Below are 15676 nucleotides of genomic sequence, written 5' to 3'. Positions count from 1 at the left end.
CATTTCACAACCTAGAAGTTCATAGTAAGGAATTTCCTTGAGTGGCAGTCTGATTTATTTGCCTTTGTATGCCAGAGGTTAAAAATTGTGTATAAATTGCAATATGAATATTGCAAAAACCACTAGAGTTTTTATATATTTTGCAATGTGTTTTATTCCACTGTTGTAACCTGCACCTGGGATAAATCACGAACATACTAAATTTGGGCTAGGGTTAACGATAAAGCGGACCCGGTTTTTTTATAATCGAAGATTGATGTAAACGGTAATCATCGATTGAACCTAATACTCCGGCATCCCAAATCCTTACTACTATCAATCGATTATACAAAGTATCTGATAATTCCTCAATAAACATATCATATGTTTTAAATTTAAATATGGAATCTGTTAATGTTTAACAGTGATGCAAAAACAAATTATTATAACCAAAATTATGAAAAACTGAAGACGGACCATCATTATGCTCCTCTTCACAGTTACAAGTTGTTTCTTTCCCACAAATGTTCACATAATGGGTTTTTTTCAGTACGAGTCCAAAATGGTTGAAGCCACTAAAACATGTACTTATCATCTTTCAAAGCAATGTCATGTAGTTTTTCTAAACATTGACTGCCATTTTTTAAATAATATAATGTTACCTTACATTTAAAATTGGATATATTTACTGTACCGTGATATTATTTGAAAGTTGTTTACAGCTGTTTGATATAGGATTTTTTTTAAGTTTAATTGTTCAAAATAATTATTATCAGTATCGATTTGATTATATTGATGGTTCGTGATTAACTTAAATTAATAATCATTTGCCAATTTCGATTATATAAAAGCCGGGTCCCCCCCCCCCCCCCCCCCCCCCCCCCCCCCGCTTATTGTTACCCTACTCCCAAATATTACTGAAATATGTGATCAGAATGGGCTTTCCCCCAAGACTATCTCCAACATTGACTTTGGAATTGTTTATCAAAAACCAAGACACGCAGCAATGACTTAAATATGCAGTTTGATCATGCGCAAACATCAAATCGTTTAGGGAAGAAAACATTGCAAATTTTGCTGAGTGTTTCAATGGTTCTGGTCATTTTTAGGGGTAAAAGGCCTGATAAAGGCTTGAAGAAACACAATACTACGGCTGAACACTGGTATAAATGAGAAACTGTTCCCTGTGCAAGCAGGAGGGTAACAGAGATAGTGGCACTGCTGAATGCTGAATAACAGTAGCTGCTGTATATGAGTAACATTATTGTAAGTATACCGGGTGTATCAAAAAGAATGGATCCTGATATTTTGTACGGTAATCAATTAACGAAACATAAGGCGTAACAGGGCAAGGAAAGCTGGTGTATTTGGGAACATGAGGGCGTGGCCTAAAGTTTCATAAAATCGCCGCTAGATGTCGGTCCAGTGCATCTTCCTTCATTTCCAGTCAGTCTGAATGTAAAATGGCGTTGTCCGCTCAACAAAAAGGTCCGTGTTATGTGTGTTGCAGTTTGCCAAGGATGAGTCAGTTGTATTTCGTGTCCAGCGGGCTTTCTCGTCGTCGTTTCGGCATTAGATCCTGCCATTCACCTAAAAAACCATTCGGTTCGATGGGTAATTGCCAATTATTGAAGATAAAGGGGGTGCACTGCACTTCTGACGAAAAAAGGTGTGAAAACAGTTTCGGCAAACGTATGAGACGCAGTCCGACGAACGATCTACTCGCCGTGCCAAGGCAGACAACTGGGTATGCCTCACAATGACTGTCTAGGCGAGTAGTGTTTAAGACGTCCGTTATGTTGTAGCAGAACCATTACAGTACTTAAAAATTTTAGTTACATCGCTCTCCCCCCCGTGGGTTTTTTATGGTGTGATAAAAGGAGGAACGTGTTGAGTTTAGTAAACAATGACTTCTACTTGAGTGACATTGGAAACTGATTGGATACATTTTTATATCACAATTAATTTTCAGTGATAAAGCAACATTTCATACTAGTGGTAAAGTAAAACCGACATAACGTGCGCATATGGGGACTCGGAACAACCTCACGACGTTATTCAGCATGAACGAGACTCGCCGAAAGTGAACGTTTTTTGTGCAGTCTCTCGTAAAATAGTGTACGGTCCCCTTCTTTTTTGAGGGAGACACTGTGAATGGAATGAGCTATCTTCAAAATGTTTGCAGAATTGGCTTTTCCCACAACTTCACGGCAGACTCTGGTGGACTTCATTTTCCAACAGGATGGAGCACCGCCTCACTGGCACAACAATGTTCGGCAGCTTCTCAACAACACTCAGCCCCACCGCTGGATAGGGCGCACAGGACCTCGAGACAATGCCCTTCATTCTTGGCCTCCAAGATCACCAGACTTGACCCCATGCGACTTTTTCTTGTGGGGATATGTGAAGGAAAAAGTGTTTGTTCCCTCTCTAACTCATGACATCGAAGAACTAAAGTACAGAATAACTGTCGCAATAAGGTCTGTGAACACAGATACGTTGTGTAAGGTTTATGAGGAATTTAGCTATCGTCTTGGATGTTGTTCGTGCTGCTGCTGGTGGACATATAGAACATTTGTAATAACATACCTAAAACTTTAAGATTTTGTGAGTATTTTGCAATAAATATTATTTTTGTAAGTACATTTTTAGCAATAGATATTGAGTTTTAAAATCAGGTCATTCATTTTGATACACGCTGTATATTAAAAGCTGTACAATTTAATTTTTTATACAACAACCATATCTCCTCCAAAGTACTCTTCATTACACTTTATACATTTGTCCAATCGGTGCCTCCATTGTCCAGTTCATTTTTTGTACTTATCATCAATAATGGCTGACTGCTCCTTCTTCACTTTTTCCTTGATGTCGTCCTATGTTGTTAAATCTGAGTCCCTTTCATGTTCGTTTTGATGCATGGAAATAAGAAAATAGTACATAGAGGTTGACATTTTTTTGTCAAAAAATAGTTAAATAGAGATGGCTGTGTGTGCAGGCGGAGGTGCGTTGTCATGATGGAAAAACAGCTCCAGTCTGCCACAAATGAAACCTTTTTTGAACACTGCAGTGCAATCTTCTTAAAACTTCTAAATAAAAAGCCTGATTAACGGTCTGGCCTAAAGGTCAAACTCTTAATGAACTACCCCCTCACATCAAAAAAAAAACAAATGAGCATTGTTTTAATGTTTAATTTGATTATTACCTTTTTTTGGACGTAGTGAAAATGCCGTTTTCCATTGGCTTGATTGTTGCTTTGTTTCTGGGTCATAATCACTGCGGCATGATTCATCAGAATGAGTACCTTCGATAGGAAATCTGGATAGATTTCAAGTTGTTCTTTCAAATTACAACATGTTTCATTTCAACGTTCTTTTTGATTGTCAGTCAGAACGAGATTGTACAAACTTGGCTGAGACCTTCTTATTCCCAAATCTTCAGATAAAATTTGCTAAACTGAGCTCCGAGATAACCCACTAATCACTGACATTTGATTAATGGTCTGAAACCATAATTTTTTTAAATTTTCTTAACATTTTCATCTGTTTCGGCAGGTTGATGGACATCCGGAACGAGGTATGTCCATCAATGGACATGTCCGCCATTTTTAAAAACGAGAAAACCACTCTCGTAACACTTGAGTTTTTTTTTTCCATAATCTTTGTAGGCTGTGCTCAACATTAAAACCGTTTCAACGGCATTTTTACCAAGCAGGAAAAAAATTTAACAGCTGTACACTGTCCACTCAACCTTGTCATAAAATATGGCAAATAGCATAAAACAACAGCAGCAAAAAGTTGTCACTACTACGAAGTACAGAACAAGCCAGGTCAACAGTCCAGGAGGCACTGAAATGGCAATGAATTTCACTACCGACACCTAGTGGCAGAAGTTTTGTACTGTACAAGCCCCACCCACAAGCAGAACTACTCTGGAAACCTTGTGTAAAGCTCAAAAACAGCCTGACATTATAGAATATTTTAAATGATCACCAACTTGTAGGGTTAAATATGAAAATATGCTTATTTTAAATATTATTCTTAATATATTAGTATTAGTATATTACATTTTTTTGATTTCAGATGGGAAAGTCTTGTGAGCAGCTACTGCCCCCATCCGAGGCACTGCCAGGGATCGGTGAACACTGTGTTGTGTTCCACAATGGCAAGGGATTCTATTACACCTGCAGGGAATACTCAACTTCATTTGAAAAGAGGTAAGAGATTATCGTTAAGAATTGATAATCAATAGTTTCTGTACTTTTTGTCTTTAGTAAATCTGTTTTATCTCTTAAAACATTTCTAATACAAATATCATATTATGATTGATTATCAACACCATTGTATTGTTTATTGGTCATTTTAAACAGTATAGTCAGTATTTTTGTGTGGTGATACTAGAAGTATTGAATTGCATCTAGTGAAAAAAATACAGATTGATTCTTAGTATTGATGCTATAACAATTATTGTAACAAATCAAATTGTGTTGTAACAGTTTAAGTGTGTGAGGTCGGAGTGTGGGGTGACTGTCACCATGGGCCCTGGCTTGGGTCTCCCCTACAAAGATGACGAAGTTACAATCACTCTGGTGACTGGTTCTTAGTATTGATGCTATAACAATTATTGTAACAAATCAAATTGTGTTGTAGGCAGTTTTAAGTGCGTGAGGGCGGAGTGTGGGGTGACTGCCACCATGGGTCCTGAGCTCGGGTCTCCCCTACAAGATGATGGAAGTCACACTCACCCAGCCGACTGGGGCTACAGAGACAAGTGTTTGCTGCTACACAGACTATCAAAAGAGCGGTTCCTGCGAGACAATTCCATTCTTCAGCTTCACTGATTTTACAGTTTAGTATTCTGTATTTATTCAGTGTACTGAAGAAGGAAATTTATAATAGTGTACACTTTATTCAATAATTTAAAACCTACAGATGTTTTTATGTCCACAGATAGCAAAGTAGTGTTTTATTACATGGCTTTCAACTGAGTTTTAAACATTTTCTAACAGTAACCACATCTTATGATCAATCTAATGAAAGAGTATTTGCAGGAAATTTAATGCTGTTTATAAAACTGTTTTTTTTTATCCTAAATACAATGTGGCTGTAATAAACGCTCTCCCCCACCATATTTGTATTTTTTGTTCTTTTAGTTGATAGGAAAATCAGCAAACTTACCTTGAAAACTATCTTCTAGGGTCCACTGATTGAAAGAAAACGTAAATATACACATTTTTTCACATAATTAAAAATTTTCGATTGCACTTCAGTCTTTCTCAACGGTTAGAGAGTATTCTAGTTGTCTGCTCCCTTTGCCCCTTTCGGTTTGCAGAGTCCACTGTGGGAAGCAGGGTTGCCAATTAACTTATTTCTAGACTCTTTATCACAACGTACAATTGGCACGAATGCACAATCTACCATGGCTGGTTATGTACTGAGTGGTAGGAACACTCTGACGCCAAGACGCCCATTGTCATGTCATGTCAAAACGTATATTACGTTCTAGACAGCCTTTGTATATAGTGATGTTCATGCAGTTTATACCTAATTTTATGTTTTAATGTTGTATCGCCATCCATAAATGTGTCATAAATATTAAAGATGATTCTGATATTTAAAGCGTATTTATAACCCAGAATATTATTTATTACTAATATACTGAATTGTTTCAGAGAAATACTATCATCATTCATGTTTGAAAATGATGAGGACCAACGAAGCATCTTGTGAATTCGAATCTGTAAGTAATTTTTTATCAGGATATAAAAGTATTCCAATCATTTGATATCATCAACACAGTTTTAACAATTACTTATGGTCATCGAATAATATTTAATGTTCATAGAAGAAAATTAGTTTTATTAAGGCTAAAACATGACGATTCAGTTAAAGAACACATTAAATATTTGTAAAGTTTTACTTTTTGTAGTCATTACATATCATTAGTTTTATACATTTTTTTAACCCATCCTTACAGCGAAAAACCAAAAATCTGTCTTAAATTTTAAGATAACCAGTCACCCTTACAACACTAGAGCAAAATACGAGGTTATCCCGGCTCGTAGGCTAAAGTTTTTTTTGAAAAAAAAAAAATCTACATGTATGGGGCCACAAAACGTAAAAACTGAAAATGGCCTAAAGTTTAACAAAATGCTCAAAGATTATTTAATCAACAAGGCACTCTATTCTATTGAGGAACTATCCATCTTTCTCTTATTTTAAATTGTATTGTATGAATTGAGGTTGTAAATATTGAAAATATTAATTTCAAATATAATTATTTTTAGTTTAGGAGTATATAGAAATTTGACTCTATTCAATGTATACACATGCGCATAAAAATGAACAAATAATTTTGAATTGAAATTAATTAACCCTTTTGCACTCCGACGTCCGAAATATCGGACATCGTTGTTTTGGCCAAAACCATCGGACGTCTGAAATGTCCGGACGTTTGGTAAATCCTTTATACTGGCTTTATAAATTATCCAAATGCAGTAAATTTGCGATATACGCAAGCTGGATATTGTTGGATGTAAAAACGTAGTAAACCTTTATACTCTATGGCGGTGATTTTGCAGTTTTTACATTGTGTTGTAGAGGTTTGTCAACTTCACCATTTTCGTCAACTGATTTGATCCCAACTTCAACAGCTGATCTCTTCATTGTTTTGTTTGGTCTGATAAGTTATTTCAGTCAATAAGGTTATGTTAACGATCTGAGTTGATATTTTTGTCAGTAACATATCAGATTCGGAATCATCTGACGATGCCAAAAGTGAAAGTGAGGGAGGTATTACGGTACTTTGGGATTATATACCGACCACACCCAGACATGAATCGTTATTTTGACATTTTGCTTCTGCTGATTACTAGATTAGTGTAGAACAATATTTCGTCAATATTAAAACAGGAATTGTTTTATCGCAAACCCCTCCCCATCCTCAGACAGAGGTCAAAGTCGAGCGGTCTAGTAGATAACGTGATTACAGAGTCTCGCCGCCCTTTCAGCTGGTGCGTCACTTTGTTGTACTTCCGTGTTTTTAACCCCTACATTTTCTCCAAACACCAAAAATTCAACAAAAACTAAACTCTTTATTGAAAAAACACACAAAACTTGTTTTTTATTCTTGATCACACTCCGCCACCCAAAAATGCGAGTGCCTCCAGCTATCAGCGCGCTGATGTCAACAAAGAAAAACAATCCCTTGAGATAGTACCTATCAGTAAAATATCAAATTCTACAGGGGCTGATCAGAAATATAAATTGAATTGTAATGGAAAGGCAATTATGTACCGTGCAAAAAATTTAAATAATCATGTGATGCCGTGCGGCCTGCTGTAATCTGGATTGCCTGCCATAATCGTGATTCTCGAGAAAGATAACAGCGACAAAAATACCGATCACAATACCTGGAAATGCTTGTTTATTGATGGAATGTTAGTTCTGTTACTCAACTACATCGTTTTATAACGTTCTAAGTTCATTGAAAAAGGTTTAAGCGTTGGGGCATTTAACGGAATCTGACCCCATTGATAATCGTTGTAATTTTGTAATTAAAGAGTTGTTTTTTTTTTCGTTCTATCATGTTTATTTCTATAAATTTAAATTTTTGTGTTCTTCATACTGGTGCGGTCGGTATAGATCCCTAAGTACCGGTATTACGGGCATAAAAACAAGGTATAAAAAAAGGAAAAAATTCAATCATTTGACAAATAACTCACTATTTGGGGAAATTGTCAGAAAATTACAAAACTGCCTTCAACATATTTGTTTTATAGAGGTAAGTTTATGAAACTTTATGGGCATGTTACAATTATGTAAGGAACGTAGAAGTAATAATAGTTTATATAATGTCAATGCAATTTTTTTCAGTTATAACAGCTAACAGTTAACTTTTGTAAAAATTTTTTGCAAAAAACTTTTTTTTATAAGTGAAAAAAGGGTATTAAAAATAAGGTAATTACAAATATATATTGTTTTACAATACAGAATTTAATGAGAAATAAAACAAAACCAAAATTATAACTCTATCTGCTTAAATAAAAAAGTTACAACTTTTTTAACAAAACCTTTACAAAATTGATAAAAAGGGCTCCGAGGTTTTCGCCAGTCCTTGTTCAATAGAGGCCCGAGTTTTTGGTAAGCAACCAAAAAATTTTACTCTCGAGTGCAAAGGGTTAAATTAATCACCAATTCAAGTTAAAACCACGTGTATTTGATTAAACCGTTCAAAATACAGAGTAGTAAGATAGAAAGCTGTTTTTTGCAAAGATAGTATATAATTAATTCCAGTTGTTAATTAACGTTCCAAATTTGTAATCGATTCAATAGGGTGAAATACCTTCATATAAAACACCAGGTAGTTATACATTCTAGAAGCTCTGTTCTTATTGGAATTAGTTTCTAAATTTAAAACAATTTATATATTAAAAAAAATATAAATATATATGCTAGGTAGTATAATCACTTGTGACAAATGAGGATAAGAATGCAAAAAGAAGACATATTTTTATGGAAACACAATCAAGATTCTCACTGAACTGTTTGCCTTAATCTCTTTCCCTCTTTCAGGCTTCAGAATTCAGGAGAATAGTATTCCACTCAAGAGCCGTAAAATGAAAACAAAATATTCACATAGCGGCAATCCAACTTGTTTAACACCTTGCCTGCCATGCCGACCCCATCGGTCGGGCGACGTAATTGCTAGCTACAACACTCGGCAATGCCCGACCCGATCGGCGCCGCACAATGACGTTTCCATGGTTTTTCTTTGTTGCCGCTGTGGGCGTTACGCGCTCGACTCTAGTTGCAAATGACTGAACTAAGTTTTCTAAAACAGATATGAGACTAATTAGAGAACATTGTCTGGAGTTGTTTTGTTGTTTATATAGATTAGCTAAAAACACACACGCAATATCGTTAACATTTGACTCCCGATCGCGGGTCGGCATTTTTTTTTTTTTTTTAAGAAAATGTTTTTAGGTTTTTTCTTTTATACATTTTTAAATAATTGAAACAAACGTTGTTTTAATTTAATATTGCACTTTCCTCACCTACATTGTATGGGGAAATTTTTTTTTAAATTAAATATTTGAAGCTGCTAGTTTTTGAGTTATTGGGTAGTAAATTAAATTTCATATTCCAATTTGTTATGAAAAAACAAAGTTTATTATGATTACAAAGATATGTTTGAGGATAGAAAGGTTTTAAGTTTATTATGAATAGGCCACAAAGATATGTGAAATAGAGGATTACATAGTTTGTATTCAAATTTATTTGTGAATATTCTTGAAGCAGTCTTTACAGAGATAAGGCTTCCCTGGACATAATTCACAAAAAAGTGGTCACTTTTTTAAGATTCTTGGCTGCAAGTCGACCTCCTTGAAGCATAGCTGTTTGGTAGGTAGCAAATCTTACAGTTTTTTCTTGATCTACGTTTGTTTTTACCTTCTCCAACAAACGTAGATGATTCTGAAACGTAGTGATGACCAGTTACGCGAACAGGAGCCACAATTTCATTCTTCTAACCCCAGGAGGCTAAACACTAGTTTTTTTTCTGAACGTTTTCATCAAGTAAACATTTTTCCTTCCTCGTTGGGCATACCCCGGTGACATCTGCATCGTTCTTATAGGCAAGCCATGCATTCACGATGGCTGTTCCCAGGAGTAATTCCTCTGTGATTTTGTGGTACCTACCACGCGCATCGACTTCCTCACTGGCGTGTTGTAGGAGGAACATCTGGTCTGACAGATCTAATGCCCATTTTAGCCCTTGTTGTAGTATTCTACCACAACTAAGGGTTTCATCACTATAGGATCACCCTGTCTGGTTTTTTTCCCAGTGTCAACGTAGCCTGGAGGATGAGTTGTGGACATGAGTCTTACCTCTCTCTTTGTCCACCCACCTTGTATACACTATGCCAGAAGGGTACTCTAAACAGCTCATTTCACCTTTCCCTATCTTCAGCTGTGGAGGGATTGTAATTTTGTGGGGAAAACCAGGCACGGTTGCTCGTTACCGGTACCTACTAAGGTGAGTATCCCCTTGCTAATAGAGAGTTGGCAAGATCCACGGATGTGTAGAAATTGTCCACAAATAGTATATGACCCTTATCTACATAATCAGTCATTAGCTCCCATGACAGCTGATGTCGCTACTGTCACCCCATCCTCATTGCAGGTCCCCTTTCCCCATGTACACTTTTATTTTATAAGTGTAGCCTGTTGTGTCGCAAATCTTAAATATTTTGATCCCATATATTTGTGGGTTTTGTTAGGGAGGTACTGCTTAAAAAGCAGACGACCCCTGAACGGGACCATACTCTCGTCAACCACAAGCTCCTTACCTGGACTTTTTTTCCTTTTGAAACACTCATTGAGGTGAGAAATAAGCAGCAAAAGCTTGGACAAACGGCCTTCTTGGTCCATATTTTCGTTGTTATTGAAGTGCCAGAAGCGTAATAGCAACTGAAACCGGTTCCGGCTCATTACACGATCTGCTACCAAATTTCTATATAGCATTCTTTGATGACCAGTAGTCACTTATTTCAGGCATTTGGACCAAGCCCATATACAAAACTAGTCCTAAAAACTTTTTCATTTCATCGATATTGGTTGCTTGTCCATTTTTTAAGCCTACTGCTGCAATTTAGTCTCATTGTATTCAACACTTGTGCAGCATTCCTGATGGTTTCGACTACCATGATCTCCAGGATATCATCAGTTAGATACAACGAAAAATAATCAATTGGTTTTTGCTGTGTTTTGGTAAGATTGAAATGAAACTTTTCGTTTCTAACAAAAACAATATCTTTTTGTTTACCATAAAACAATTTCCATTTACCCTCTTCCTCTACTTTCATATTTACCTTATCTGATTTTCCCTTAAGATTTTTATACTTATCAGCGAGAGTAGTGTCATCCCCAACAACTGAAGCTTCCTGGCCCTCATTATCTACATTGATCAAGTTCAAACTAGCATTTTCGATACCGCCGTTCTCCACTCACATTATTTATAATATTTCCAGAAATATTGTCCAAGTTTACGTCTAGGCCTACCTCCATTTCCTCATAAACATCATTCTCATTCTCAAGCCACAGCACTTTCGTCATCAGTTTCAAATATAGAGTCGTAAGTGATGAAGTCCTCGTCGTCCTCCATGTTGTCCGAATCAGAAACATCAGAATCAATGTTTATTCCGATTCCGCCTTCACTCACTCCGAGTATGTCAGGTTCACTGCTCATCGGAACGTCCAGAAACAATTGTATGTCATTGTCCTCTAGGTTTTCACCTATCTTGGAGAGTTGTTACAGTAAACACAATTACAATAATGCCTACGCACACGGATAGACACAGCTTGAATATTAAAGACGTGAAATATCAATGAGGTTAGTATTTAGGCGCGAAACAACCCGTGTTACAGCTGTAAGCGGCAAGGAAAAGAAGTGGGGGACGAGTGAGGGACTGTGTCTGGCACCAGCTGGTGTCTGGTAACAGCTGGCGCTAGTCAGCCAGTGCACGCACACTCTGTCATCACAGTAGTATAAAGTAAAATATCAAGGTCAACTGAAAATTTGAACGTCGGTCCAATCGGGTCGGCAACAATTTTTTTAAAGGCAATTTTCGTTGAAAAATATTGTTGCCGACCCGATCGGGTCTGAGTTAACCCCCCATCCCCTAACATATGTTTTATTGAAAATCAATTTATTAACCAGTATCAATAGTCCAAAACTAATTTCACAACCAAAAACACGACTGCCACAAGTTGGCAATCCAGGAATTCTTGAGAAATCTCTTATGGTGGCAGGCAAGGTGTTAAAATACAGCTGTTGAATGTTTTTACTTTGAATTGTTTATTTTTCATTTATTCAAATTTAGATTTTAATACCTCAGGTGTGGTGTGGTCTTCAATCAGATTCCTAGCCCCCCCCCCCCCAGAGCCAAGTCCTAGTTACACCGCTGACTAGCAGTACCAAGTAAAACAATTCATTAATCTCTTAGTCCAAATTCTGAATTTATCTCACTACCTTTACCACAGTGCAGTATTTTATGAAGGCAAGTTAAACCAGAAGGCCTGAGCTTAGCAAATTAGTGTTTTCCTCCTTCTTGATCATTAAGTCCTCTACTAAGTTTTTGGCCTTGTCCCAAATTTCTAAAAACATATTTTTTTTTAATTATTGCACTGAAAGCCTAACTTGACGCCTGATTCAAATTTGCAGATAACCATTGAGGAACAAACACCATTGAAGGTGTTCAAAGTAGAGCCAAATCTCGTGGATCCAATCGAGGAAAACAGAGAACTTGAAGAGGAGGTAAGGTAAAAATTTAGGTTATAAAAGTGTGTGTTCATGTTTTTTTTCCAGATAGTACATGTTATAATAAAGCTGAGGTCCTTAAAAACACTTTTACATTTTTAGTATTCTTGTCTGTGAGGATTACGAAATACTTTAATGGGAAGATTCTTGCTGTGTAACTTAGCATCAATATCAGTGTTTTTCTAGTGTATACAAAATTACAGAGGAGTGTACACTAATAAATCAAACTCTTACCCTTTAGAGCCGATTGATTATTTATAACACTGATGTTATTTGGTCACGTTAAAATAATAAAAATGCTTTTATTCAATCAAAGCGTTTTTCAGATGCACTGATTTTCAGATTAACTCATATTACATTTAAGTATTGCAAATTCAAAATTTAAATAAATTATAACAACAACTTTTGTATAAAATATATAATATTTATGTGTGCGTGTGGTTCACATGTGTGCATGTGTGTATAGATTATGTAATAGATTATTATACTTATTATTACTTGACTTTGCCTGGGGATTTAAAAACACAATTTATTATCTGCTGATTAAGCCAAAAAGGGAGTTTTTCATAACCAGTGGTGCATTAGTCCAGAGGGGTTTAGAGAAATAGGAATAAGTCTATAAGTTAACCAGGAATCCTAAGAATGTGTGTGTAAAATTTTCAGTACAGTCGGTACTATACAGCATGTTTTTACTTGATTTACACTATTCGATTTTTATATAAGTAGTATAGATTAGAAAATGAAAAACTGATTATCTTTGTATATTTAGCTTAATGATTACTATACTTTTTAACTACTACACTTTGTTTTACAGTTGGACAAACTATCATCCGTGTTATCATCCACAACACGGACCTACAGCAGAATTAAGAGCAGAGAGAAAACAAAAATAGAACAACCGTCCTCCAGTGAGGATGAGAGAGAAGAAGAGGAATTAAAGAGGCCAGATTTTGTAGCAGTACCGGTAGAAGATGAAGAGCTGTACAACTTGCTAGGCACACCAGAAGAATCATTGGCTGACCCAGTAAGTAAATGTGCTGATCATTCAATTGTAATACATATAGCTTTTGGTTACCATGAACTTTGGTTATTAGTGACTTGTGTATGATGTAGCATTGACATTCGTTATAATTGCTTCCCAAGCTTTGGTTCAATGGGCTTATTACTGATTTTTAAAGTCAAAATTTCAAGTTGTGGATGTTATTAAAGTGATCCAGTGTGGCTGTCCTGTTGTGACTGGTGTATGATGTACCATTGACATTCGCTTTAATTGCAAAAGAGTGTCTGAGCCACGATAAGTGCGTTCTGTAACCTCGAGCACACATCATAAACGTAAAGTTGTAACACCACTGAGCTAGCATCTGTTCAAAGGGACACTAACTATTTTGAGAAAGAGGTCTATAGGGGGCACGTGATTTTGAAGAGGTCTATAGGGGGCGCGTGATTTTGAAGAGGTCTATAGGGGCGCGTGATTTTGAAGAGGTCTATAGGGGCGCGTGATTTTGAAGAGGTCTATAGGGGCGCGTGATTTTTGGAAGAGGTCTATTATAGGGCGCGTGATTTTGAAGAGGTCTATAGGGGCACGTGATTTTGAAGAGGTCTATAGGGGCGCGTGATTTTGAAAGGTCTATAGGGGGCGTGATTTTGAAGAGGTCTATAGGGGCACGTGATTTTGAAGAGGTCTATAGGGGCGCGTGATTTTGAAGAGGTCTATAGGGGCGCGTGATTTTTGAAGAGGTCTATTATAGGGGCGCGTGATTTTGAAGAGGTCTATAGGGGCACGTGATTTTGAAGGGGTCTATTATAGGGGCGCGTGATTTTGAAGAGGTCTATAGGGGCACGTGATTTTGAAGAGGTCTATAGGGGCATGTGATTTGCTCAACATTCTTTACTTACTCCCTTTGTCTCTCGTGTTGATTTGTCAGCACCTTGATCTAATATACTACAAGGTTCAAGAGCGGAAAACCGCTAAATTTAAAAACTTGCTAAAGTATGAGAGACTGAATACCAAGTGATTGGCACTTGTATATTTAAAAATATTGGGTTAATATACAATGTATTTGGAATAAAACAACAGTTTTTAATTTTTTTAAATTCATACTCCTGTCCAAATAAGAAATGTTAAAAATTTTTAAAATATATTAGTGACTTGTAATTAATAATGTAGTTTTTTTAAATATTAATTTCAATAAAATACTCAAAACAAATACTATGAAACTCTTTCAAACAGTATTGTGTAACTCTTTGAACAAATGTCTAATATCACCTTCGAAATGGCCTCTTTGGTTTCTTATACACATTATAGCTCTTTTTCACTGTAACTTTGAGCGAGTTTCTGTTAAACTGTTGTTGCTGCCGCCGCAATCCCGTTCCTATGATCTTCCTCATTTTCAACTGCAGTAGAATAAACGTGATCTCTCATTGCTCCCCACACAAAAGTGAGAGATCCGGCGATCTGGCTGACAAAGCCACTGTTCCACCACGACCTTATCCCATGTGGTATAGCTTAAAACAACCATTGCCTTGCTGTATTTGTAAAAAAACAACCATTGCCTTACTGTATTTGTAAAAAAACAACCATTGCCTTACTGTATTTGTAAAAAAACAACCATTGCCTTACTGTATTTGTAAAAAAACAACCATTGCCTTACTGTATTTGTAAAAAAACAACCATTGCCTTACTGTATTGTAAAAAAACAACCATTGCCTTACTGTATTGGTAAATTCAGTGAAGCTCCATCTTGTTTATGTCTTAGGTTGAGGTTCAAAGGCCCTTGAGAAATCCAGAAATGCGATGTTCCAGGGAAGCCCAAGAAAATATCACTATTAAAATTTCTGCAAAAAAAAAATTATTTTAAATTCCATCGAAATTTTTTCAGGACCTTGAATGTGAAAGGACAAAAAGAAGCAGAAAAAGAAAGAAGACGCTGTGTGATCAAGCTATGTCGCCAGCGAAACAGGTGAGGGATTTGATTTGAGTGCTCTGTGTCTGTAGAGAATCGTGATTGCTCTTTATTCAGGGACGAAACGAAATCACCAATTTCAAACATTATACAACATTATAGATAATATGGTTCTCCGTACACTGTAATGTATTACAGAGTTACGAGTAGTACCAAAAATATAATCGATAGGATACTAATAACTGATACAGTGCAGTATTGAAGGTCTTGTCAAGATATTAGGTGTGTCAAGAGGTGTTTTAACTAGTTCATTTGAAAGTGTTTAAACTTTTTATTTAAAGTGAATTCTGTCAAGATTTTTGGTAAAATTGTATATCAAGACAGTGTTAAAGTGGTTAACAAATAGTTTCTGTTTTTAAGTTAAAATTATTTAAATCATCAAATATTTAAAGTTACAACCTAAAAACTAACCTTTC

The 15676-nt window shown here is 36.2% G+C and overlaps 1 protein-coding gene across 1 annotated transcript; it reads left to right on the top strand.

The window, feature by feature from the left end:
• Positions 1–5679: 5679 nt before the first annotated feature.
• LOC124374242 lies at positions 5680–15290 on the top strand. The gene is made up of 4 exons (XM_046832493.1): positions 5680–5718; positions 12202–12294; positions 13112–13321; positions 15177–15290. Exons 1-4 carry the CDS (start codon positions 5680–5682, stop codon positions 15273–15275), a joined length of 441 nt encoding a protein of 146 aa, XP_046688449.1. The 3' UTR covers positions 15276–15290.
• Positions 15291–15676: the final 386 nt, after the last annotated feature.

The sequence above is a fragment of the Homalodisca vitripennis genome, unplaced genomic scaffold, assembly GCF_021130785.1.
Source record: "Homalodisca vitripennis isolate AUS2020 unplaced genomic scaffold, UT_GWSS_2.1 ScUCBcl_7628;HRSCAF=15397, whole genome shotgun sequence".
Lineage (NCBI taxonomy): Eukaryota > Metazoa > Arthropoda > Insecta > Hemiptera > Cicadellidae > Homalodisca > Homalodisca vitripennis.
The sequence above is the reverse complement of the archived record's forward strand: the minus strand, read 5'-3'. Positions and strand labels throughout refer to the sequence as shown.